This window comes from Crocodylus siamensis, chromosome 5 (genome assembly GCF_052110815.1).
Source record: "Crocodylus siamensis isolate JL-2025a chromosome 5, ASM5211081v1, whole genome shotgun sequence".
In the NCBI taxonomy this organism is placed as follows: domain Eukaryota; kingdom Metazoa; phylum Chordata; order Crocodylia; family Crocodylidae; genus Crocodylus; species Crocodylus siamensis.
Genome location: NC_143399.1, coordinates 135,078,420 through 135,104,770, shown reverse-complemented (window position 1 = coordinate 135,104,770; position 26,351 = coordinate 135,078,420). Strand labels below are relative to the sequence as shown.

General features: G+C 40.7%; 1 protein-coding gene across 1 annotated transcript in view; it reads left to right on the top strand.

The window, feature by feature from the left end:
• The window catches only part of LOC149864632 (collagen alpha-6(VI) chain-like), a 72,563-nt gene that overhangs the window by 23,476 nt on the left and 22,736 nt on the right, over nucleotides 1–26,351 (top strand). The window contains exons 11-28 of the mRNA XM_090049795.1: nucleotides 1,579–1,671; nucleotides 3,971–4,024; nucleotides 6,035–6,106; nucleotides 6,202–6,228; nucleotides 7,343–7,387; nucleotides 7,478–7,531; nucleotides 8,862–8,924; nucleotides 10,365–10,430; nucleotides 11,132–11,185; nucleotides 13,033–13,068; nucleotides 15,592–15,654; nucleotides 16,102–16,164; nucleotides 17,515–17,577; nucleotides 20,257–20,319; nucleotides 20,527–20,577; nucleotides 21,734–21,769; nucleotides 24,009–24,071; nucleotides 25,554–25,616. Of these exons, the coding sequence (XP_089905921.1) occupies nucleotides 1,579–1,671; nucleotides 3,971–4,024; nucleotides 6,035–6,106; nucleotides 6,202–6,228; nucleotides 7,343–7,387; nucleotides 7,478–7,531; nucleotides 8,862–8,924; nucleotides 10,365–10,430; nucleotides 11,132–11,185; nucleotides 13,033–13,068; nucleotides 15,592–15,654; nucleotides 16,102–16,164; nucleotides 17,515–17,577; nucleotides 20,257–20,319; nucleotides 20,527–20,577; nucleotides 21,734–21,769; nucleotides 24,009–24,071; nucleotides 25,554–25,616 (1,029 nt within the window). The remainder of the gene's footprint in view (nucleotides 1–1,578; nucleotides 1,672–3,970; nucleotides 4,025–6,034; nucleotides 6,107–6,201; nucleotides 6,229–7,342; nucleotides 7,388–7,477; nucleotides 7,532–8,861; nucleotides 8,925–10,364; nucleotides 10,431–11,131; nucleotides 11,186–13,032; nucleotides 13,069–15,591; nucleotides 15,655–16,101; nucleotides 16,165–17,514; nucleotides 17,578–20,256; nucleotides 20,320–20,526; nucleotides 20,578–21,733; nucleotides 21,770–24,008; nucleotides 24,072–25,553; nucleotides 25,617–26,351) is intronic.

Below are 26,351 nucleotides of genomic sequence, written 5' to 3'. Positions count from 1 at the left end.
GAAGCATCAGTGTGTCTAGTTAGATCTCAGATTAAGGCCTTTACGAATTCACAGAAATTTAGGGCTGGAAAGGACCGTGGGTGATCATCGGGTCCAGTCCCCCTGCTCTGGGCAGGAAAAACTGCTGAGGTTAAATAACTGAACAAAGTGTGTATCCCGTCTCCTTTTGAAGGTCTCCAAGGTAGGTGCCTGCACCACCCCTGCTGGGAGTCTATTCCAAAGTCTGGTCACACGAGCTGTGAAGAAGTTATATCCAGTCTGAAACCTTCTTCTAGGAGTTTATGACTCTTGCTGCTGGTTTTCCCCTGGGGCACTTTGGTGAAGAACTGTTCAGCTAGCCCCTGATGCTCACCTCTGATACATTTGTAAGCTGCCACCAAATCCCCCTGAAATCTACTCTTTTCTAGGCTGAACATTCCCTTAACTGTCATCCTTTCATCGTATGGCTTGCTCTTCAGGCCTCTAATCATATGAGTGGCTCTTCTCTGGACTCTCTCAAGCTTTTCCACATCCTTCTTGAAGTGCAGAGCCCAGAACTGGATACGCTACTTCAGCTGCAGCCTCTACCAATGCCAAGTAGAGTGGGAGAATAAGTGCCTTAGTTTTGCTTGAGATGCGTTGCTTGATGTATGCCAGTGTATTGTTTGTTCTGCTAACTGTAGCATCACACTGGTGGCTTATATTCATTCTATGGTTAATTATAACCCCCAGGTCCCTTTTGGACGTGGTGCTATCTAGCGTAGCACCTCTGAGCCTGTAAGTTTGTTGCAGATTTTTCCTTTCCAGGTGGAGCACTTTATGCTTCTCAGTGTTGAACAGCATCTGGTTCTGGTCCACGCATCTAACTAATTTATCTAGCTCTGCCTGGATTGTCAGCCTATCCTGATGCATACCTACACTTCCCCACAGCTTAACGTCTCTGGTGAACTTTGCTAGTGTACTTTTCACCCCCACATCCAAATTATTAATGAAGATGTTGAAAAACACTGACCCAAGTACCAAATCCTGGGGGGACTCCACTGGCTACCTTCTGCCAAGTTGACCCCTTATAAAGGCCTTATTCATTTCCCTCAAGGATTGAATAAAGATATTCTGCTAAGATTAGCACAATAGTCTCAGAGGGCAAGTTTTTCTGGTAGGTTTGCCCTGCTTTGCAGAATATGACTGGTTCTCATTAATGAAGCAGCCCTCAGCTGAAATACCCCATCATCTGCATAGATGTAGGTGGCATTGGAGCTCTCCCACTTTGTGGGTCTCAATGCAGGAAGGACTAGCTCAAGAAAGTGTGGTCAGAAGATTAACAGCCCTCCTTCTTTCTGATTAGAATGGTCCCTGGGAGTAATGAGCAAATGGTGTAAAGTACAGCAGTCTTGACACAGGTCTAATTTAGACCTGGGCCAGGCTACCTACCAGGTAGGGCTGGAACCAGGTAGCTAGAAAGAATCTAGCTTATTTAGCAGAAGGTCCCAGTCTAGTCCTTTTGAATTGCATACAAGGCTCTTAGTGGAGCTGGTAGCAGGTAGAAAGATACTTCTGACAACCAAAGTATCTCACACAGTTGTTTTCCTGTTTTTCAAGGGTGTTGTTGCTGAAAGGAAATGCTGCTGTGTTTTCTGCAAGTGCAGTGGAAACAGAGGTCCCGTTGGACAGCCAGGAAGTAAAGGAGAGCAGGTAAGAATGTTTGTGTGATACTTCATAGGAACTGCAAGAAGCCAACCACATCTAGAAACATTCAAGCATAGGTTGATCTTGTATTGCCTTTGCTTACATTTATTTCACTTGGCAGAATACCAAAAAATAATAGTACATCTCTTGTAATCCTTAGTGGCTGTTGTTCTGTGAGATCTTTTACCATCAGGAGATAAAAACAGGTTTACCTGATATGATGCTGCTGTTTGCAATTTAGTACATAGGACTGATGATAAAAGTTGAATTATTTTTTCTGTTCTGATCCCATCTTATTACTATCACTAATTGTATTTCCATAGATTCATAGACATTAGGGCTGGAAGAGACCTCGGAAGATCATTGAGTCCAGCCCCTCACCCAAAGGGCAGGAAGTCAGCTGGGGTCATAGGATCCCAGCAAGATAAGCATCCAGTGTGCTCTTGAAGGTGTTCAGTGTAGGTGCTTGAACCACCTCCGATGGCAGGCTGTTCCAGACCTCGGGGGCTCGGACAGTAAAGAAATTCTTCCTTATTTCCAGCCTGAAACGGTCTTGTAGTATTTTATGACCGTTCGACCTTGTCATCCCTTGGGGCGCTCTGGTGAACAAACGTTCCCCCAGATACTGGTGGTCACCCCGATAAACTTATAGGTGGCCATTTTGGTAGCCCCTGGAGGACCCAGCCAAGATTAGGTAAGAATGCGGCTATATATTATGCAACCCCATTAAAGGAAGCCCCTGCTCTGAAGAGTTTTAAATGAACAAGACAAAAAAGTAGGAAAAAAGGATCTTAATAACCTTGTATTACATATAGGGAATTGAAGCACAGAGAAATCAAAACTTAAAATTTAATGTGGTAAATGATTTTGGGTGACTCAGTTGCTGGGTGTCCAACCAGACAAACCTCGCCCGGGGCCCCAAAAGCACCGACTCCCCATGCCCTTTGAACATCTGGGTTTTTTTTTAGATAACTCGAGGTGGGCAGCCTGTAATTTTTGAAAGCTTAAATCCAGAACGGCTTGCCCGGAGTCCTACTGGGAAGTCTGTGGCAGAGCTAGATATTGAGCTTACTGAGTCCTACCCCAGTTTCTCACCCTTCATATCTATCCTCCCCATGTATATAGCAGACTTTTCACTTATGCTAACTGTTTTACGTCTTAGAAGATACTGTCAGGAATTTTAGAGGAAATAAATATTTAAGGAATCACATTATCCACCCACACACCCACAGACTGGTTCTGTGGAATTATACTTACAATATAAGTCATGCTAGAGGTAAAGAAAGGCAAATAAAACATTTTCACCAACCTACAAAGAAGTGGTGAGACCAGCTCTGGGTTGGAAGTTCTGCAATTTTTCCCTTGGGGGTTTCACTGGCAACAGATATGTATGCAAAATCTGTCAGAATCTGAATATAGGATAAACTCAGTAAAGCTCCTGAGATTTGCATGTACTTTTTTCAGTACATCAGGGAGCTATTTATGAAAAATGAACAAAATTAGACCTTTGGGTTGGTTTATTTGTATTAATAAGAGTTTACTTGGCTTCTAAAGCATGCAGAAAGTCAGAGACAAACACAAGTATTCAGACGTTAGATATATCTTATGTCACTCTGAAGGAGCCAGGATCCTTCAGAGTAATGAGTAAGGAGTAATGTTGTTATAGCAGGAAGGATCAGATAAAGTTCAACATCAGACTAAATAGAAAGTAATATCACAGATCTGTCACACAGTTTTAGACAGTAGTGAAGATCAAAGATAAATATTTTTCTCCTATTGCTTAATCGAAACTTTAGATAAAATTGTCGTGTTTTATTTATACATTTCATTCATACAAATATTTACACAAATATTTCAAAATTTAACACTTTATAGTAATGTCTAATCCACTAGAATTTCAATTAAGAATTTCTTTTAGAATTTCTGAAAAAAGCTGTGACCTCTGGGAGATAATTTTACACAAATTGTTGATAAATACATGTCCAACTATGTGAAAAGTAAGACAGTATGTTTCTGATAAATATTAAATACACAAAAGAAATCAAGATAATCCAATCCTGAGAGGTATCCATTTAACCTGCTGTCTGTTCCCTGAATCCATTTCTTCAACATTTGTGAATAATGCTTGTGAATATACAGCCAACAAATGAAAGAAAGTTTATTTGTAACCTGTGGACTGAAACTGCCCATTGCCAACTTTTACCCATGCCTCGATAAAGGACTCCATCTGGACAGTCCTTAACAGTTAAATATTTTCAAGCAATAAAAAATAAGATGATCTTTTCCTTTGCTGTCTTAATTTCAGGGGCAACCAGGCCTAAAAGGCAGTCCCGGACACTCAGGAGAAGAAGGAGATCCGGTAAGTCATGGCACTTGGATGTAGAGCATTGGGGAAAATTATTTCAAAATTAAATGTCCATACAAATTTTTGGGGGGGAGGTGGGGGCTGGGATCAACATGAAAAAAGCATCTCATAACCTGCTGGGTCTAGTTTCACATATCTTTGTACCTGCTCATCACATAAGTAAAGACAAAAGAGCATGTAGGCAAGTGCCACCACATGAATTACAGGCGTAAACAAATGTTACCTTTGTGCCCCCATAAAAATTGTTATGCCCCTTGTTCTGCCATGAATGCCCAACATCTGTGGTCATGACATAGGTGGTATCAATTTGTTACACTGTTTGGTGGCACATGTCTGTTTGCTTTAAGGTGAGAGAGCACTGACAGCCTCAAACGGCCCATGCTCTCCAGTGGCTCTGGGCAAGCACTCTCAGGGGTTCAGAGGCTCCATGCTGTGGGATGGGGTCCCTGAACCCCTGGGAGCTCTGAAGCCAGTTGAAATACTCCAGGCATATATTTCTGCAAATGACAAAACACCAGATTTCCCTGGGGATAGTGTTTCCCAATGTTTGCAGAAATGTGCACCCTGGACATCTCTGGGTGCTCCTTTGCTAGTGGGGAAACTCTACAAACAGGGGAATTCTGAGATACATGTCCAGACTCGAGGCACACCTCTGCAAGTGGGAAACCCTTGGATTCCTCAGGTACTTCTCTGCTAGTGGGGAGACCCAGAGTTTCCCCATTTGCAGATGGGTGCCCCACATGTTGTCCTGCAGGATCAGACCCCAGGCACTCCCAGTGTGACAGAGGCCTGACCCTGTGGGATAGTGGATAATGTCTGTTTTGCCCAATGAAGCAGATTAGCCGTGCTGGGACACACCCCAGCACAGCTGATTTGCCTCATTGGGCAGTGTCTGTTTATATCCTATGTGCCTATTTAGTAACAGTACTTCCAAGCCGAAATCTGAAAATTGGTGCAGATGCACATTTAAATCATAGCCCAGTTAGGTAAGAGGTTATCTAACCGTATAAAAAAACCTCTCCAATAACGTGACAAGCAAGCACTCACTATAGGTTGCAGATATTTAATCTCTCTTGCTTGTGGGCTTCCAAGATTAAAAGCACACAGCCCGAGACAGACACTAGGAAATGCTTTAAAACTGATACATGTAAATCCATTAATAAATAATTGGGTTTACACACCTTATGTATCTTGTAATACGATTCATCATTGGATGAATATGATTAACCTTTGAATTACCTATGTTTATTGTGGGTTTTTTAATGTCCTTCACTTAGTTTGACTTGCCTTGCAGTGAGTCAGACCTGCTAAAAACAAAAAGGTAGTTTCAGTGTCAGTTTTCTTCTGTTTCAAAGCATGGAAAATAACAGGCAAAGAAGAAATAGTATCCACCCTCTCCAATAATAAGAAATTAAGCCTGAGGGTTCAGAAATTGGACTCCATGCAAATTATTTAATGCTTCAATTCTCATGTTAATTAATATACATTATCTTGCTGAATGAAAAATTGGGTAGCAAGTTTTTACTGGGAGAGCTTTTTTTCTGTTGTTTTAACTTTGCCAAACTTCACATGTTTGGGCTGAAATGTCCCTTAGTGGGACAATTTAGCCTCAGGCTAAATTTTATTTGGAAAGTTTCAGCTGCCCAATCCTGCTGTTACCAGGTATGTTAAGTAAACATTTTTTTAATGTTTTACTTCTATTTAATTGCTAAACCCTAGTGCTTCTATATTTTGGTGGATGGGCTTGAAACTAATTCTTTGGGATCAAGTATGTGCCTTTTGCTATCCTTTTAAAAATGTGCTCAAACCTTAGCTTATTCTAAGCTTTTGAAAAAATTTCAGCTCAATTGTTGTCAGCAGAGAAGAGGTGCTTTAGAAGGTGGTTTGCATCTGTATTGAACATGCTCTACCCCCAATGTCATGTATATCCTAGCCCTTACAAATGTCATATTTCATATAGTAAGTAGGATTTACTGAGATGTGCTGTCATTCCACTCTCCCTAGGGTCCAAGAGGAAGGATCGGACCAACAGGAGAAGTAGGCACTCAGGGCTGTCAAGGTAGACAAGGTATTAAGGTAGGTCTTTACTGAAAACTCACAGCATACGTTCTTTATGTTTAGTTTTGGTTGCCTTATTTAAGCTAATACTTCTTATTTTAAATCTTTTTCAGGGGAGCCGAGGAATAAGTGGTCAAAAGGTACAGTACTGATATGCATATTTCCTTAACTCTATTTCCTTAACTCTGGTTGTTTCAGGTGGCTGGAAGTGTAAATAAGAGATGCTAGTGCAACGAGATGGAGAAAACACAGTCTCTTTCACCATTTTTAAGCATCCTTAAGATTAAAGTTTTTTATTATTATGTGATTCTACTTGAAGGCTGACTTTTGCAGTCTTTCTCTATTGAGTGATTATTGTTTGGGTTTAACAGAAAAAAAAAAATCCTGTTTTAAGTGACCAGGACCAATGTTACAAAGGATCTATGTGTGTTTAATATGTATCAGGAGGCACATTTGTTTTTGGCAGTAAGATTTTAAAAATGTACATAGAAATACCAAAATATGATCATATTATTTCAAATATAATATGAAATGGCCCTTACCACATGAGCACTTGGGGCTCATTTGTGCAGAGCAATTTTTTTTTTAAATATATTTTTAAAATTTAAAATGCATTATATTTTAATATATTTTTAAAAGATTTTTAATATATATACTATATTTTTCAGTGTGACAGTCAAGAAAAAAGAATATATAGAGACTCACTAGAAAGAAAATAGAGGTCACTGTTGACATTTCCATATGACAAAGACAGCAATAAAATATACTATGATGACAAAAAGATCTGGTAATATTCTGATTTTCAGATTGTATTTGTCATACTACAGTGTTTATTGGCAATAGTTACTCTTGTCTCTTCCCTTCAGTGATTTGAGTGTGACTTCATCTATGAAAGTCTATCTGGATGGTAAAGATAACCAATAGACTGGAGCTTTACAAGAAAATAAATGGGCCAGTTTAGAACCCTGTCTTGCTTCCACTGACGTTCTTGAGGGTTTTACCAGGGACTGGTGTGTAGAGTATTGCAGTTTTAATCCTTTTTTTATCCTGTCTTGAAGACAGCTGCTATGATGCCTATCCTGCTGTATGTACATGTAAGGAATTAGACTTAAAGCATTTGTTCACATATTCTCAAACCTGTGTTTGCTTTTTACATCTGTAGTCAGCTGCAAGTGTGCACATGGATCCATCGCTGCTGTGCTGGGAATACTTTTCTTTAGGGGCTCATCTTTCATGTGACTTTTCCTACCTCAGGGAGAAGAAGGGGACAATGGAGTTGATGGAATTGATGGAGAAAAGGTAAATAGCTTTTCTTCTCATTTCCTGTTGACAGCAATAAATGTTTTAAAGTGAGAGAAAAGAATTACCTATTTTTTCCATTCCTTAAAGGGATCGTATGGGTTTCCAGGGAAGAAAGGAGAAAAGGGTGATGATGGTTACCCGGTAAGGTTTTATACTACCTTATTTGAGTTTGAAATAAAGGATAATGAGATGAACATCTCATGAGGCTGTCTGAGGAGCAAAATTTCAACTAAATACCAGGAGAGGGGGAAATGACTTGTTACCACAGATTACTGACTAGTATATGAACTTGTTAAAACTGTGATCAGAAGACAGTCATGATTCCTGCTGTATTTGTTTTGATCCAAGCAAAAACGTCACAGGGCTGATGGCTGGAATTATCAACTGCAACTTGGTTGGCAGCTCAGCACAACCAGGCTGGACCCATTACTATCAAGAGTAAAATTAATAATGTAGTCAACTTCCTATGGTATGGAATGATGGTTTAATAGAGCTGTGTAATTTCCAAATCAACTAATACCCCCATCCCACCTCTAATATTCTCTCTGGGATGGGGGACCTCAAATTAAATCATCTTCTTGTCACATTTAGCCAGATAGGGTTTTTGTTGTTGCTGTTTGTTGTGCGGTGGGGGGTTTAACAGTGGCACCTCAGTCTGATGAGTAAACTAAGATTCACTGAAAGATTCGTACACTTTGGTTGGAAAGCAGATAACATGCACAATGCACACATCTAGAAGTAATTTCTAGTAACCGCTTACCAAAGCCTATTATTACAGCCTTTTATAAGCACTTCTATTAGTTGTATTTTGTTAGTGAACCCTATCTGTATGCACGATGCCATACAAAACATCATTCTGATTAATGTTTTACTGGCTGAAATTCCCCTCGCATGGACTCAACCAACATAAAGGTTTTTGCTGACAAGCAAAGCACACACATCATTTAAAATGTAAACAGCCTGCATAACACAAGATCCTAATCATCAAAGTAAAATAACAGGTAAGAAATTCCAGATTCTGCCACCTTTATCTTAATTACCTTCCATTGCTGGTGACTTCCCTGGAAAAAATTGTAAACTGCTACAATGGTAAAGCGTGAGGAAGGGTGGCAAGATCTGGTCCATAATGTACAGACAGAGGACAGAACCAGACTTCACTGACTTTAAAAATTAATAATATTATACTTAGATTATTTTTATATGGTGTCAAAAGAAAATTCAGGAAAGTAACTTCTGTTTTATTTTTAAAATTGAAATACATGCCATATTTAGGGGAATTCTGAACCCAATCCTTGGCCTGGGTCCATATTTGCAAAAATCCTATATCTTTATAAAGGACTGAGAAAACGATCCTGGATTAAGACAGCTTGTTGGTAACTTGTGGGGTCACTTGTGGATACTCTTGTTTTATCATCAGCATCAATTGCAGTCACAAAAATGATTGTTCAGAATCTAACATTTATGATTTCAGGGTAGTCCAGGGCCAAAAGGACCCCCTGGTGAGCGTGGTGAGAAGGGTTTTCGAGGAGATCCCGTAAGTTTGTCCAGGTTGGAGGTCTAAACATGGCAATAGTCATTGGTCAGATAAAGCACTGCTGGGTGTAACTTATGAATACAATGGTCACAAATAGAAAATGGGAAAAGGAGAAGAATATAACTAATAGTTTGTATTTCCTGTTCATTCTTATGTTAAATTTGCTGTCTGGATTGTATAATTTCTGCTGGAAAAAACAAGTACTTCCTGCATAATATTAATCAGTTATTTGTTGCTTGTAAATGTTTGTCAGGGTGGGCTCTGCTTCAAGTAGCTGACCATCTAAGGACATAGGCATAACAGCAGATGAAAGTTAGAGGGATAGAAGGGAAACAATACAACATAATATTATCATTCCAGTCAAGTAAATTCACTGTAGGCAGAATGGTGAAAGAAGGGGATAAGATGTGTGAGCAAAGAAGAGGCTTTGCAGATGGTCTATTAGAAGTGGCACCAAGCATGCGGGTCACACACAAAAAGGCACAGAGATGATTAGAAAAGCAGCTGAAAATTCATAGAATCATAGAAAATGGGGGGTTGGAAGTAGGCCTGTGTGAAGTGGCTAGCATTCGCTTCAGATTCAGATTCAGCCAATTCAGCGGACAGTGATTTGATTCGGTGATTCGAATCACTGTCCCAAATCAATTCGGCCGAATCTGCTTTGGAGATTCAGCTGGTGCCATATCGGCTGAAGCTCTCAATCACATAGGCTCATCCCCTGCCCGCTCTCCCAGCCCTGGCAATGGCTGCCTCGCCTGGCCCAGTTCCCGGCTCTTTGAGGGGAAAAAAGCCTGCACTCAATCCCCACTGCCCCACACCATGTGGGGGCTCTGCCACAAGCCCCCCAACCCCCATGCTCTCTCAGCCCCCCATGGGTGCCCTGCCCACCCCAGCTCTGGCCCTTTAAGAACCTCCCCCCAGACTCACCGATTCTTGTCTGGTGGGGGGTGAGGAAAGTAACATGATCAGATTGGGGGTGGGGGTGTGAATGAAGGGGGCTGAACAGCTGCATTTTGCCTGGTTATATAAATGCAAATTAAAGGTCAGACCTTTGAGATACTGAGAGGGAAGCACCGAAAGGTAAGAGGCAGAGCTGTAGTCCACCTCCCATTGAATCAAAGGAATTAGTACCATCTGTGAGATTTCTTAATGCTTTAGTTTTTTCATGTTTTTAAGTATGCTTTTGTCTAAAATTTGCCCCATTGTTTTTAGCATTAGCATCCTGTACTTCTTTCAACCTGTGCTCCCCACATGAAATGTTCATTGATTCTAATGGGAATACTAGAGTTTGGTCACTGAGGGTAGGATAATGAACTCCTTCATTATGTTCATCTCCCCAGTGCTTTATGAAGTGTCTTCTGTGAAATCTTGCAAAGGTGGTGGCTTCATAAAAATAAGAGCTACTAATATTTTACCACAGAACATTTTGTCTTTGTTTAGGGGACCCCTGGATTGGATAGTGAAATAAAAGGGGCTAAAGGTTCAAAAGGAGAATGGGGAAGACAGGTAACAATTTATACACGTGCCTTTTCTTCTAGTAATATTTTCAAATATTGACCTACACTCTAATCCTGCTCTTTTTAGAGTATGAAAAATAGCTCTTTTTAGAGTATGAAAAATAACACCATGGGTAACCACAGTTATTACAAATAATATAGAAATTATTTAGCACCTAATTTTAATACCAAAGAATGTACCATATAGGTGATTTGATATTTGCGAATTTGCATGCAGCTCTTGAAGGTGACTTATGCTTATTTCAAAGGGGTGGAAAAACAGCTAAACTTAACTATATGAACAATCATTCCTGCTTCATATATGACAGAGTTGGCTGATCTGTACATAAACTCAGTGTCTAAAGACAAGAGAGAATGAGAACTGTGATGGCTGACATATGTAGCACTTTCTATCCAAGTACATTTTGTGTATAGCCTAACTCTTTATTTTTATATTACTGCTTTTCTAAATATACTGTTTTGGAAAGGCTTGCACAGTCATGTTGTGTAGATGAAAATTAAAATGGCACGCTTCTGGATTTTACTCTGACAAATGAACAAACGCAGATGTTGTATGACAGAAACATGATGAAAAAACTATTTTTCCCTACGGATTTGCATGTCTACTTATGATTTTTTGGCTTGAAACTTTAAGAACTACAGCTACACTTAAGATATGTAGGCCATAAAATAACATTGCTCATTTTACAGGGTGATGGAGGACCAAAAGGGTCAGCTGGCTCTCCAGGCTCTACAAACTCTTTGGTAAGAACTTAGATAAGCAAGAACATAAATCCACAAAAGAAAAGAGTGATCTCAAGGTCCATGAACTTAACTCTAATGGGTGCCTGTAGATGTGCAGGACATTTGCTCTGACACACTGTAATCACAGCACATTGGTTCAGACTTGATTACTACTTGCTAATTAACACACTCCAGCAGCTTCACCATCTCAGGTATTCAGCGTCCCCACACTTCAAAATGGTGGCAGAGGTGGTTTAACTAAAGCTCATTGAATGAGTGACTACATGGAACCGCTCAGGAGCTGCTCTAATTCAAGCTCCCCCCACTCCTGGAGCACATGTAAAGATACCCAATGTCTCTCTGTCACTCCCTGCAGAAAAGTAAGAGAAACAGATCTCTGATTACCCCCAAACTTCAATAATGGAATCTCAGGCAAACTCTTTTGAATATGATTCTCCAATACAAGTGAGTATCAGAAGAAAAAAATAAGTTTAGTGAAGATGTTCCCCCTCCCTCTTCCCGCTTCCCAGCACCATCACTCCCTTCTCTCAAAAATGGAACCTACTGCCAAACTCCCTAGTTTCTGTCTGCTGACCTTTTTGTGACTTCCTCTCTTTTCCTCTCTCTTATCTTTCCAAAGAACAAAAAAGTATGCAGCAATAAGCATTCATGTTAAAATGTTCTTTCTTCGGGTGCAGCATTAACCAGTAAGGACACCTATAGATGAGTAATGAGGCTGTTCTGGCACACTTACAGTGCATCTTAATCAAGTCCACCAGAGCATGATAATTACAGTGCTCCAGCAGACTCCAGCATCATGTATATTAGCACCCCTGCCCTGAAAAATGGCAACAGGGTGCTTTAAGTAAAACTTGTTTGACAACCCCCACCACCATTTTTCAGCATGGGGATACTGATACACATGATGTGCTGGGTGTTTTAATTAGAGAGGTTTTCAGAGCAACTGTAATTAAAATTCCACTCCCGCCCCTCACCCCCACTGCCTTCCAAAGCACATGTATAAATGCCCAGAGATACTAATGAGGTTAGAACCTTTTCTATTGTATCGTAAGAAATGCCTTAATGCAGTACTGTTAAAAACAGTTCTTGTAAATACCTCCATTGTGCTGCTGTAGACAGGACCTAAATGTTTTTATCAGAGCTGAATAGAAGTCTGTGTGCAGAGAACAAAAATATAAGCAAAGAACCCCCTCCCTCCATGTATTTCATGCATTTACCTTCATTAATCATTTTTCAGAAGAAAGTTTTATTCTTTCATATAGTGCTCATAGTACTGAATGCATTAGGTGACCAATATTTATGCTTCAGAGTTCTGATGACACACTCACATATAGTCTTAAGTTGGAGAATGAAATTTCTCAATTAATATTTTATTATGGTGCTGTTGAAGAATAAAGATGCATTCAACCATAGATTTTAGCCTTCAGTTGCACGTTAACAGTTTTAGATTGCTTTTTTAGAAGTTCATTTGTTGGGAACCTCCATTCCGTGGTACAGAATTAATAAAAAATAATACTAACATCTTGAGCTAAATTCTTCAGTTCTTATGGGGACAAAATATCCATTGAAATCAGTTATGATTTATTATCAGCTTTGTCTTCTGAGTATTAAATAACAAGTAATATCATAGACATACATAGACATCCATGAAAACTTTCGCATTTGCTTTTACTCCCTCACTTTTCTATCATATATAGTACTTGAGTACATTTTGAAGTATTGTGGGAACTTCTGGTTATTTACAAAAAATGCTGAACAGTTGACAAAAGTTATTCTCCAGTTATATGATTCAAATAAGAAAAAAAAAAAAGGTCTAAAATTTCTGTTTTGTGCCTATTTGATCTTAGAGTCCAGAAGGTCGAAAAGGACAACCAGGTATACCGGTATGTTTAATTTCTTTTCATATGTGCAATAGTACAAACATGGGGGGGGGTTTGCCTTCTAGAACATTTTAGAAAGGAAGTTCAATGCTTATTTTAGATTTCTTATAGCATATGGGATAAAGGCCAAATCTCCATTTGCCTTATTCATGTGCAGGGATCCTGGTTTTCTTGGTTTAAAAAAAACAAATTCTCTGATTCAAAATCTGCATTTTTTCATGATTACAATAAAACACCACTATATATATATAGCTCTCAGTTGAAACCAATGTTTTATTGATATATTTACAATTTTAAAGCAGTCTGTAAGCCTACCAGTGCCTCATTCAGAATAAAAAAATATATGATAAATACAGGCAGTCCTCGGACTTATGACACAACTGGTTCCTGAAAACTGCGTCTTAAGTCAAAACGTTGCAACTTGGAACTAATTTTCTCATAAGAAACAATATTATAAATGGGGGTTGGTTCCTGAACCGAGGCCTGATACCCTGTTTTCACCAAAAATACCCCAGAATTTTGTACTCGATCAATTATAGATGAGTAATATAGCTACTTTAATGTATTTATATTGTAAATAGCGATCATATTGATTTGGAAGGACTTCTCTGATGTGACTTTGCTGGACTTTTTGAAAGGCTCTTGGCTGGACTTTTTGGAAGGGTCCTTGGCTGGAGTCTTCTCGGGAGTCTTGGCTGCAGGTTTTTCTGGAGTCTTGTCTGCGTTCTTAAAGAAACTGTCCAAGAAAGTTTGGACAGATGTTCTCCAGAGAGATGAGCGATGCAGTGAACTTGTTCACTGGTGTGGTGTTGCATTGGATCAAGCGTTGTAAAGTCCAAACTGACATCATAAAGTTGAAACAGGGTGTCAATTTATAAACGTAAGTGTGAAACGTTGTAACTTGAAATGTTGTAACTCGAGGACTGCCTGTACGTATAAATTTTGGTGTTTGATTTGGGGTTTTTTATAAAGGAAAATCAGAGCTCTCCCTGCCCCCTTCACTCAACAGGACACAGGTCCAGCTGAGGCTGTCTCTCCACTGCTTTGTGGTCCTGAGCAGCCCTAATATGCTGGTTCCCTGGCCATGCCAATGCCCCTCACTCCCCACCCACAGCCCCACAGCCCTGCCTTTGTCCCTCATTCAATACCTATAGTCCTCTGACCTCTCAGCCCTACTTGAAGGGGCCCTGAACTGCCAGGGCTCCCAGCATGTGAGCCCTAGCTGCTGCCTGCAGGAAGCACAGAGCATAGTTTTCCCTCCCACACAGGTAGCATGGCCGGAGCAGAGCCCATGTAAGGGAAAGTACATGCTGCCCACAGTGGGCAACCCATACCCTCCCCTGCCCTGTGCACTAAACTGGGGGGGGACATGCCCCCCAGGAGTGCGCACAGTGGCAGGGAACCACACCCCCTACTGGCCCTGGATGAGCTACCCATGGCTCCATCCCATTCCCCACCTAGGCCCTGCAGCTAGAAATGGTTGCAGGCTGCAAGTCCCATGTACCACACCAGCTGGGCAGCAGCCCCAGCCATACCCAACTCCCTCCCTCACCCTAGGGGCTTCATTTCCCTTCTCCCTACCCCCAAGTTATCTGTGGGAACTGCTTCACACATGCACAAGGTGCCCTCTGCCTGACCGCCCTCCTCCCACTCCCTCCAGCCCCTCCCAGGCTGGAACTCTGCCAGCCTGCAAGGGGAAACCCATAATTTCCCTCATTTTTCATCTTTAAAGGAGAAAATCCAGGTTTTACCAATTTTTTCCATGGCGAATGGAAAATCCGGATCTCTGTTCATGTGACTAGTCTCAGAGTTTTCAATAGTCCGCATACAGCAGCATAGTGCAGAAGCTTAAACCACCTTGAGGTTAGTGGAAATAAAGTACGGGACTAGATGTTCTGTTAAAAAATCTTGTATCTTGAAAAGGCTTGAATCTGAGCTTGTGCTCTTATACTATAGCCAGGACACTATAGAAAACCATATTTTGAAAAATAAGGTAAGAGAGCTTTCACAAGGAAAATATTTAATTTAAGGGACACTTACCAGTCATATTTGAGTCACAATGAAATCTCATGAAAGAACCTGATGCAAAACCTAAGAGAAAAAGTAAATTCCCATACTCCTTGCCATCTCTACCAGGCATAGGTAGAGAATAGTCTAACTTAAACTTAAAAAACCTTTCTCAAATACATGCTTTCAGATGTATTATTTGAATTGATTTGTTTGTAAATGCTTCCTTAAAATAATAAGCTTTTTATTATTATTTGTTTCTAGATTTTTTTTTTTTTTACTAAATCATATTAAAATGCAGATGTTGTGATAATTCTGTTGGGACATGCTGATAATGCCTTCACAGGTTGTGCTAAAAAATGTAATTTGATCTAACTGGTGACCATTTAGAAGAACATCACTCAATGAAAGGAACAAACTGGAGTTGTTAGAGATTTTAAAAAAGATAATATTGTTCTACTAACAGATTTATCATGATAAGTTGAGAAACTCTTTACAAGATGCTATCTCTTGATACAGGGTGTGAAAGGAGAACCTGGTTATGATGGCTTTAATGGAGATCAAGGATTTAGAGGACCCCAGGTAAATAGTAATGCACACCCAGATATTTTTAAGGGGACAGAGGAGTTCCAGTAAGTGGAGAATCTTTGTCCAAAGATAATGCAACTCTGAGGATGTACTCTGTGTGAGCACAAGCACTACAGAGAAAAAGAACTGCAGCACAGCATTAACTACTCTACCTTCCCTGGATTTAATCCTTCAGAATCTACAGATCTCCCTAGTCTTCAGCAAAGATATTCATCTGAAAGAGTGGATGTGCCCCTTACTCTTTCAGTTCTTCCATTTGGAATACCTACCTTAGTGTGGATGTTATACAACACAGAGCTACCTAATCTTTACACTTTTGAGAAGTTCCATGCTATTGAAGTGCTAAGTGGTGTTATTTTGTAAAGAATGGTCTTTGGTATGTTCACTTGGAACATACATATTTGTGCATTAGCTGAATTTTCTATGGTGTCTGCTTTCTAGGGACCTGGAGGAATTCAAGGTGTGAAAGGAGATCCGGGGAATCGAGGAAATAAAGGTCCTCAGGTAAAAATATTGCACATAGACCCATTCTGCATCTGCTCACTTTGTGCATAACTGGTGGGGGAGTTCAGTTTTTAATAACTTGATTAAATTATTTCTGTCTCTGGACTACTGTGAAGTGTACCATCAGGAAAAAACATAGATGTATTTCATGAAGGGGGGAGGTAAGCAATTTTACAGCTGTCACAAAAATAATACGTTATTTAACATTATAAGGAAATGAAACAAATTCACCATGTCAATAACAGTCTATTTATATCATGACCCACCAATTTACTTGAAGATGTGAAGGCACATGTGGGCATAGGTATGTTACCATATATACATTGCAGAAATACATCTAAATGTTTCTAAGGCTGCAAAGTCAATCTCAATTTTTTTTCCCAGGACCAAAGTCAGACTATGACTGGTCTTTAGTTTGCAGGGTCATCCCTCTTCCCTTTCTTAAAAATAGGCACCACATTGGCCCTCTTCTAGTCATCTGGGACCACTCCCAAGATCCATGACTCTTCAAACAACTTTGTCAGTGGCACTGCTATAAGCTCAGTGAGATCTTTCAGGGCTCTTGGACGCCGTTCATCTAGTCCAGCAGACTTAAAAATGTCCAAGTGCTGCAGGAGATCCCTCACCTGTTTGGAACTGATTTTATGTAGTCTGTTGTCTTCCCCATATTCCCTGGGGCCTCTGATCAGGTGAACAGCCCCCATTTGATTTCAGGAATTTATGGTGCCTGTGATGTATTTGAGACAAAATTTTGGACCAGATTCTACCCTCATTTACACAGGGATATCATCCACTGGAGTTAGTGATATATTCAAAATCAGCCTGAGGGAAAACATCAATATTGCATTGATATAACTTTAGCCTTCTGGGTCAGTATATCTGTTACACATACACAGATGTATTTGGACTGTGGGGATGAGAAATCGATAGTAATTTCATCTAGGATTTTTTTATTAATAAAGAATCAATTTAAAACCAACAGCATAATCAGCTACAGGATGTACCTCTAAACTGAGGCAGCCATATTTGATAGCTTCATAGACTGAAAAAATAAGACACACCCATCAAACTACTGAGTGATGTTCAGCACAGACAAAGTTGCTGCAGTGTTGGGAGGAAAATAACTCTTTGATCCAGACTTGAAGGAGGGAATCAAAGGGTTATTTGTGTTGGCTGTACTTGTCAGCTGCCAGATATAGTCAAATGTAGTTCTGTCGGTGCCTGTTGAGCTTATTGTAAGTCAATAGGAAATGCAGTAGTGCATAATTTGTTACTAAAAAGAATTAAAGTGATGCCTCTGTTTTTCCCCCCAAATTTTCACATGGTTTCTTAATATTTGTTTAATTTTAGGGGATCCCAGGAAGTGAAGGTCCAAAAGGGAATCCTGGAAGTCCTGGACTAAGAGGAAGTAAAGTGGGTCGCATTCCATACCCTATTCTGATTTTGTTATTGAGATGGGTTTACAATTAAATCTGTGTATTCCTGCCTGATAATGTTGCTGGAGGATCAGGTCTTTGTTCTCAGCAGCAGTTGCATGAACAATACAAGGAAACAATGTGGCCATAGCAATAGAAATGAGATTTACTGTAAAAACTCTGGGACTTTGGGTTGTAGGTTTTACTGCATTCAGTAGATTTTAATATCGAAGAAATCAATCATGTCCAGTAGGGCCATGCAAACTTTTACCAGCTGTTTCATTTTAATGCTGTTTCAACTCATTTCAAGCTTGAAGCAGCAAAATTGAAGCAAAATGAAGGGTTTTGGAACAACCTGGAAACGAAACAAGGGCAATCAAAACATTTTGAAATGTTTCACGTTTCGAAGCTCAAGCTGGGCTTGCCTGCAGGGAAACAGAAAGTAAGTAGGAGGGGAGGGAAGATGGAAAAAGGACACAGTGAGAACGTGCCTTAACACACACTCAGGAGAAGAAGCTCCTGCAGGAGGAAAGAAAGGTTCTGTCACAGTTTGCCTGCCTGAGATGCTGCTGATGCTACTGTGCTGGTCACTAAGTTTCATAGATTTCATAAGATTTCATAGATATCAGGGCTGGAAGGGACCTCAGGAGATCATCGAGTCCAGTCCCCTGCCCAAAGGGCAGGAAGTCAGCTGGGGTCATAGGATCCCGGCAAGATAAGCATCCAATTTACTCTTGAAGGTGTTCAACGTAGGTGCTTGAACCACCTCCGCTGGCAGACTGTTCCAGACCTTAGGGGCTCAGACAGTAAAGAAATTCTTCCTTATGTCCAGCCTGAAACGGTCTTGCAGGAGTTTGTGACCGTTCGACCTCATCATCCCTTGGGGCGCTCTGGTGAACAAACGTTCCCCCAGATCCTGGTGGTCACCCCTGATAAACTTATAGGTGGCCATCAGATCGCCCCCGAGCCTACGCTTTTCCAGGCTAAAGAGTCCCATGTCTCTCAGCCTATCATCATAAGATCTGTTTTCCTGATCTCTGATCATGCGCGTGGCTCTCCTCTGGACTCTCTCAAGCTTCTCCACATCCTTTTTGAATTGTGGAGCCCAAAACTGGATGCAGTACTCCAGCTGCGGCCTCACCAAGGCCGAGTACAAGGGGAGAATGACGTCCCGGGATCCGAGAAGCATCTATGGATGCAAGCCAGCATTTTGGTAGCTTTATTAGCCGCAGTATCGCATTGCAGGCTCATGTTCATCTTGTGGTCAATGATGACCCCCAAGTCTCTTTCTTCTGTAGTGCTATCCAACGTAGCACTACCAAACCTATAAGGATGCTGCAGGTTTTTCCTCCCAAGGTGGAGATCCTTGCATTTTTTGGTGTTAAACACCATCAGGTTCTCATCCGCCCATTTGCTGAGCTTGTCCAGGTCAGCCTGGATCACTCGCCTATCTTCTGGCGTGGATGCTTTGCCCCAAAGTTTGGTGTCATCGGCGAACTTGGCCAGTCCACTCCTGACTCCAATGTCCACATCATTAATGAAGATGTTGAACAGGATGGGTCCAAGGACAGAGCCTTGAAGGACCCCACTGGTCACAGGGCATCATGATGAGTGACTGCCATCAATTACAACCCTCTGGGTCCGACCACGGAGCCAATTTCCCAGCCAGCAGATCGTGGTGGAGCCAAGGCCACAACTGGCCAGTTTGGCCAAGAGGTGATCGTGGGATACCAGATCAAAGGCTTTTTTGAAGTCAAAATATATGACATCAATCTCTTCTCCCTCGTCCAGGTGATAGGTCACCTGGTCATAGAAGGAAATGAGATTGGTCAAACAAGACCTACCTGCAACAAACCCGTGCTGGCTATCCCTTAGGATGTTAGCCTGGGCCAGTCCATCAAGGATGGCCTCCTTAATAAACTTTTCTAAGATCTTCCCCAGGATAGAAGTCAGGCTAATGGGCCTGTAGTTAGCAAGTTATTGTTTTACCTGTTGTCATTTAAAGTGGTGGACTGGATGAGGCTGTAGGGGAGGAGGAGACTTCATTGATGCACACTACCATGTCATGTAGAGGCCCCTGCACCAGTGAGGGCGTGCCTTAACACACACACACAATGTCACACGTCATAAGTTTTGCTTGTGAGCAGCTTGAAATGCAGTTTCCAAGAAACCCCTGCACCTATCTCCTTGAAAACTTGCAGGCTTCGTTCCCTCAGAAGGGGATACCAGCCCTGCTCTTTTCATTCAAATCTGCCAAAAAATGACAAACGTATAGGCAGTTTATGCTTCCCCATTATAGCCTATGGGCAAAACATTGAAACAGCATTGAAATAGTTTTGACGAAATAAAACAGAACAGTGCTTTTGAAATGAAATAAAGATCAAAATGAAACACTGTCCCACCAAAACAGCAAAACAGAAATCAGAATGAAACGATGCTGTTTTGCACAGCCCTAATGTCCAGAGGGTTTAAGGTGTGAATTCCAATTCAGACATCTGGCATCATTTAAAAATTTTAATTAACAGGGTAAAGACAGGAGAGATTCTATGACAAAGCAAGCTGTTGCCTATGAAAGCTTTATGCCTTTTTGAATGAGTTAGTCTCTAAGGAACCACCCTTCCCTGCCTTCTGCCTGATGTCAGACTAACACAGTGCATTACTTCTCGTTATTCACCAGGGAGAAACTGGTGATCCTGGACCAAAAGGACTTGAAGGACCATATGGTTCCCGGGGGATGCAGGTATGTAATTTATTGTCTCTTTGGGCAGCCCCTCCTTGCATTTCCATTTATAAATCATTTGTAACTTCTGCCCTCATAACATCTGAATTTTGCTACCAGCAGGGACCAACTGTACAGTAAATTAAAATATGAATATGAACAATAATATTTGGGTTAAAGTGCAGTAAAATAAAGATACATGATTGAAATAAAATGGTCTGTTCATAGGGAGAAGATGGTATTGACAGAGAAGGTAGAGTAGGAAGAAAAGGCGTAAAGGTAAATATGCAAAAAAAACTATGTATGGATACTCTGTTTATGACATTATTTTTTACATCATGTACAGCAAAAGAAAAGTGGTTTTCTATTGATATCTGAGGTCAGCCCCCAAACTCTTGCTTTTTACCATAAACCTTTCCATTTCTGTTGCTATCCTTTACTATGTAAATCCTGCAATCTGATCCATACAAGTAGATCACTTTGCACACAGATGGAGTCCCTTTGACTTCACTAACACTTGTATGGTCATGAAGTTCTGTCTGTCTGGGGCATAGTGCAATAGAAAAGGAGGGTAAGCAATTTGAAGAGCAATAAAACAAATATTGAGTGACCAGGCTCAGTGCTCAGAATAATTACAGGTGCCTGGCAAACTAACCAATGCCTGCTTCTTGTTCAAACCCATTCTTACAGGAGATCGAGACAAATATATCTTTTGAGTACTTTAATAGTAGCTTCTTGTTATTTGACCAATTATAGGCTTATGTACCAAACAACACAGTTAAGTCCACCCTTAGTGTATTCTTTTTAAATAATACTTATGTAAGAAAACTAGAAAAAGTAGAAGCCCCAAAGCTGGATTCCTCAGCTTTTCTGTTTTTATGGGTAACAACTCCCAGACACACAAGAATTTTTCATTCAAGTCTTTTAATTCTATCAATGCAACTCTGTCCTTCATAGCTCCTCCTATCAGTATTAACCCACTTTACTACCCGATTCAACCCTCTCTCCTCCTCGTCCATCTCCTCCTCCCCATGGAAATTATCTTCTAAGCACATAATAAAAAATACAATTGTTTGTGTTGACTTTTAACAATGATTGGGCCAGGCTTTTTCTGTATGAATGGTTGTTTCATCCTGCTTAGACTATAAGTTCCTTGCTTTAAGGGTGGTCTTTTCTGTATTTTCTACAGTACATGTTGGCACCTGAAAAATAATAAATAGCAGTAATAAAACTTTCTCCAGCACACTCAATTTCATTGTCCCTGTCTGGCTCTATCCATAGTTCAGAGAAACCAATGAGAAATAGGGTTAAAAAAAAACTGAACAGGAAGAACAAAGTGATATGTTTTATGTCTCTCTATATATGACACACTATATATGTATATCTATATATTAATAGTATAATAACATTTTAACTTTTCTACTGTAAATAACAGGGACAACATGGATGCCCTGGAGATCCTGGAATGCAGGTATTGTACTTTGCATCAGGATTGCAGCTTCCTAATTCTCCATTCTGTTATAACATTTTTGCACTCATAACTCAGTTGTAGTTCAGGTTTTACTAATCTAAGCCCAGGGTAACAGAATGGAGATTTTAAGAATGGAAATAAGTTTTCTTGGTAGTTTTTTGGTAAAATAGCAGGAAACGGTCCTGCCTTTTTATGCAAGGAATATCCAGTCGCTGTTCAGGAGTTTATGCTAGAAATTGCCCCAACTGCTTCTCCCTGCTACCTAGCTGTGGTATGGTATAGGGAAAGCAGCCCTCTGATAGAACCCATACTAGTCAACTGCAGTGCAGTGGAGGGAGAGAGCCTCCTCCACTAAAGCCCCCATGCTTTGCTTTGGCCATGAAGGCAGAGCCCCTTGAAGCTAAACACTAATAAGGCCATGGCTCCACAGACTTGATCTAAATGCTGCAGCCTAGGCTGTGGGTTACCAACCCCTGGCCTGGACTATTTTAACAATGTTTAACCCTTTAGACATGTTACCTGTTGGAGGTTATCTATGAGTTTATTTGTAAAAATGGCTACAAGTCAGGATTATCCAAATTTGGGAATTGCTATGAATTGCACCTGCTTATTGAGAAGCGGTGCCCCTATCTCGCATCTTTCTGTCACTAGTGCAACAGGTAGCAGACAGCGTTAGCAATTACAAAGCCTAGCCATCCAACTATATGCCAAAAATCCATTATTTTGTTTCTTATCCATCCATGTGGACCATCGTATAATGTGTAGAGATCTGTATGCTAAGCCTATATTGACTATTAAAATCATTTATACAAAAACTGCGCTATATGAAAATTTCTTATAGTGGTCTGTGATCCCCACTGGCCAACACCAATGGTGCTGGTGGTAACTGCGGGTGCTCGCCAACCCTTGGTTGGTGCTTGCTACCCCCACGCCCCCCGACCCTGCTGCCACTAACAGCACCGGCAGCATCTACTGGAGCTCCCTCATTTACTGCTGCCACCACCGCACTCCTGCTGCTACCACGCCCCCCAGCCACTGGAGGCATGCGCCGTTCATGACTTGAACCATAATCTATTCTACCCCTGATTCTCTGCTATTCTGGGGAAAGAAAATAGTATACCATCAGTTACTCTGGCTTAGCACCATCAAGACATTTTCCTATTTATGTCAACATTTCTGCTGCCCTAGTAAGGTACCTTTCCACCTAGTTTTCCACTCTCAAGACCCATTATGTGTCCCTGAGGAAGTATAAAGTAGCTAGAAGAGGCTGGAGAATCTGGGAGCCTTGAATCTAGTAAGCAGTCATGCAACAAGCTTATGCAGCTGAGCATCAGTGAAGTAAAGCATTCAGACTGTTACGCTTTAGTTTATAGTTTCTCACAGGTAGATGCCAAAATCAACCTAACCTGAAGAATATTTTTATGCCTCCACCACTGAACAAATAGGGCTTCCGTACAAGTATTAGTTAAAAATAATAAAATGTAACAAAATCCTCCCGCTCACTTCTGACTATTGTGTAGTCATTAAACAATACTTGGAATATTTGTTTTGCAGTTGAAGTGTAATTATAATACAGTACTGGGCCAACATCCAGTTATATTAGAGGAAAACTTAGGCTGCAAAATTCAGAATTGGATCTGGAATTTTGTTTCAACCTTTAGGAGAGAACAGGACCAGCTATAAATTAAATTTTGGATCCATATCTGGGATTGAACTGTGAGCTTGCCCCACTCCTTTGAAGCTCAAAGATGTTCTGATCTAGAGTTTTAATTTGGGGTCTAGGGGCAAATCTTTCCCAGGCACTTTTGCTGGAGGGCTGGGTAGGGATAGGGAGAAGGTATGGAAAAGTCTGTACCCAAGTTATCCTGGGTGTTATTCTGGTAGCAGACCAGAAAGCAAAGTATTTACAGAGTGCAGGGGTAAGAACGTAAATGTTTCCCATTGGCTCAGCTATGTCTTATGTCAAAGTTGCACCTCGTTTTCTGTTTTTCTGAAGGTTTTCTCCTGCAGTTGACATGTGAAAACACTTCAGCTGTATGGTGCAGTATAGGTTTCCTGTACAAGTATGTAGGCCTGTGTGTGTTGCTGTAAAATTCTCATGTAACCTAACCTAACCTATATGTTTTTCTGCCTCTGGAAGTGGAATGTAAAAATGGGGAAATAAGCTGCAATTTAAACTTCTTGCACGAATTGCTTTTTTTGATCATGCTTCAATTTTGCTGTTTCCAATTTTAATTAGGGTAAAAGAGGTGATGCAGGAATTCCTGGTGAGCCTGGACCAAAAGGAAATGTGGGAAAAATGGCAAGTAACAATTTATACTAAATTATCAATGCTGAATTGTTCTTGGAGCTGACGTGGGTTTAGGATAGGGTGGAAAATAATGCTGCTGTTACACCTACCCAGTTGCACCATTAACTCGGCAGCAGCTGTAAGTTGAGCTAGAAGAGGCTCAACTCATTCCCCACGTATGTTGCAGATGTCCCAGGAACCTAGTTGTGTTGTTACCCGTCTGAAGTGAGGACATCAAATCAGTTTTCAAATATTTGAAGAGCTACCTCAAAGAGGAGAGAAAGCAACTGTTTTTCTTTGCCACTGGAGGCAAGGCGAGAAGGATGGTTTCAAATTGAAGCAGAGCAGATTTAGATTAGATCTCAGGGGGGAAAAAATCTTCCTTGCTATTAAGAACAGTAACAGTGGAGTAGACTGCCCAGGAAAGTTGTAGAATTTCTTTCATTGCAGGGTCACTTCAGGACTTTTGCTGCATCTCCATGAAAAAACAATGAGACTAATGGTCCTAAATCATCTAGGCACTTATGAATATTTTGTTCGCAGACATTAACAAAATAGATCCAGGGCTGACAGCTGCATGCCATTGGTGGTAAAAGTATACATTTGTTTGTAGTCTACTTTTGTCACTTCTAGGCCAAGAGAAGCTCTTTCCAAAGCACTCACAGAAATAGGGGCTATTCCTAGGTCAGTCAGCTGCTGAAGCAGAATAGAATGAGCTTTAAAAGCAGTTTTAAACTGGTTTGTCTGCATGAAGAGACTGTGGACCAGCATATCTGTTTTACCGCAGCCACTCCCAGCCCAGCCTCTCTGGTGCAAACCTTGTGCAAAGGCTGTCTGAGATCAAGAGGTGCATAGCAAACAATGCAGATCTTCAGTTGCACTTTCAATCCAATTATCTCAATACTCATGACAAACGTTAATGAATTACCTCTGGTGTCTCTGAGGTAAGCAAACATTTTACCAGGGAGAAAGCTGAGTCAAAGGAAATTACATGACTTTCCCATGGTTGTACTGAGAGGGAAGGGAATCCCTGTCACTGTTCAGTAAGCATTGCTAGGATTCAGCCACAAAAAGTAGGAATGTGATTCCAGAGGCATAGCTGCACTTGAGTGCATGGGTAGCAATGGTACACAAGGCTGAATCGGGGGATGCACTGCCTGTGGCCAGGCTAGCAAGGCAGAGACTGTTACTTTGGCATCTGCCCTGTTCCACCCCACTTTGTAACACCACTGTAGGATGCCACCCTCTACACTTTTCCTCTTTCAAAAAGGTTACACTTGAAATTATATAGGCCCTGGCACTAAACCAGGAATACCTTTGCTGAATTCAGTGGAATTAAATGGACAATATTAAAAGGATGGTATTAAAAGGATGTCATTACGAAGTGGTATTAAAGAGATGAAGAACTGGGCTCAAGACCCGGAGAAAGCTCAAAAAGGTTATACCATCTATTGTGATTGTTGTTGTGATTATCATTTATTCCAACGTTTGCAGGGCACTGCAGGGGATGCTGGGAGAAAAGGTGATCCAGGAGACCCAGGGCTTCATGGACATAGGGTATGAACTTATTGTATAAAGTGTGTGTGATTTTTACATATGTATGTATTTACTTTACATGAAAACCTGCTCTTTTAAATTTAGATAGGAGGTTGCTCAGTGATGACATTAGCTTTTGGGAGGTTTTTTGTCCTAGATTTACAATCTGGATGTAATCATCTAAACAATTAATACAACAACATTTATTTGGAATGGGAGCTTAGCTGCTTGATTATGTCATTTTGAAGTGTGAATTCTATATTCTCGCCAGCAGAATGAAAATGCGTATTTGTTTATATGAAAATATTGTGTAATACTCTGAGCTACCATGGCAAGGGTCAGACTGTCAGAAAAAAAGGAGGACCCAGAGTTCATGAATACAATTGTCTCTCCATATTAGTGCTCGTGAAAACACCAATCAGGGCATGCCATGCATAATTTATTATTTAGACACCCAAGTATGGGTAGCTGATTACACATACAAATATGATTAACTTTATATGCAAATTTAAACAATATTGATGTCCCTAAGTGTGCCTCCTCTGAAAACAGGAACTTAAAGTGCAATATCCAAAATGCTAAACAAGTATTTTTTTATTTTCTTTTTCATTTTTTTAAAAGCATTAAGTAAGAAATATATGTAACTCTCTGCCAGGCACCAGTCAACAGCACCAACGGCCAGGCTCAAATTTCAGGGTATCCAGTTTCTATCAAGCTTGAAGTTCGAATCATGGCTTATGTTGGGTTTCAAATTAG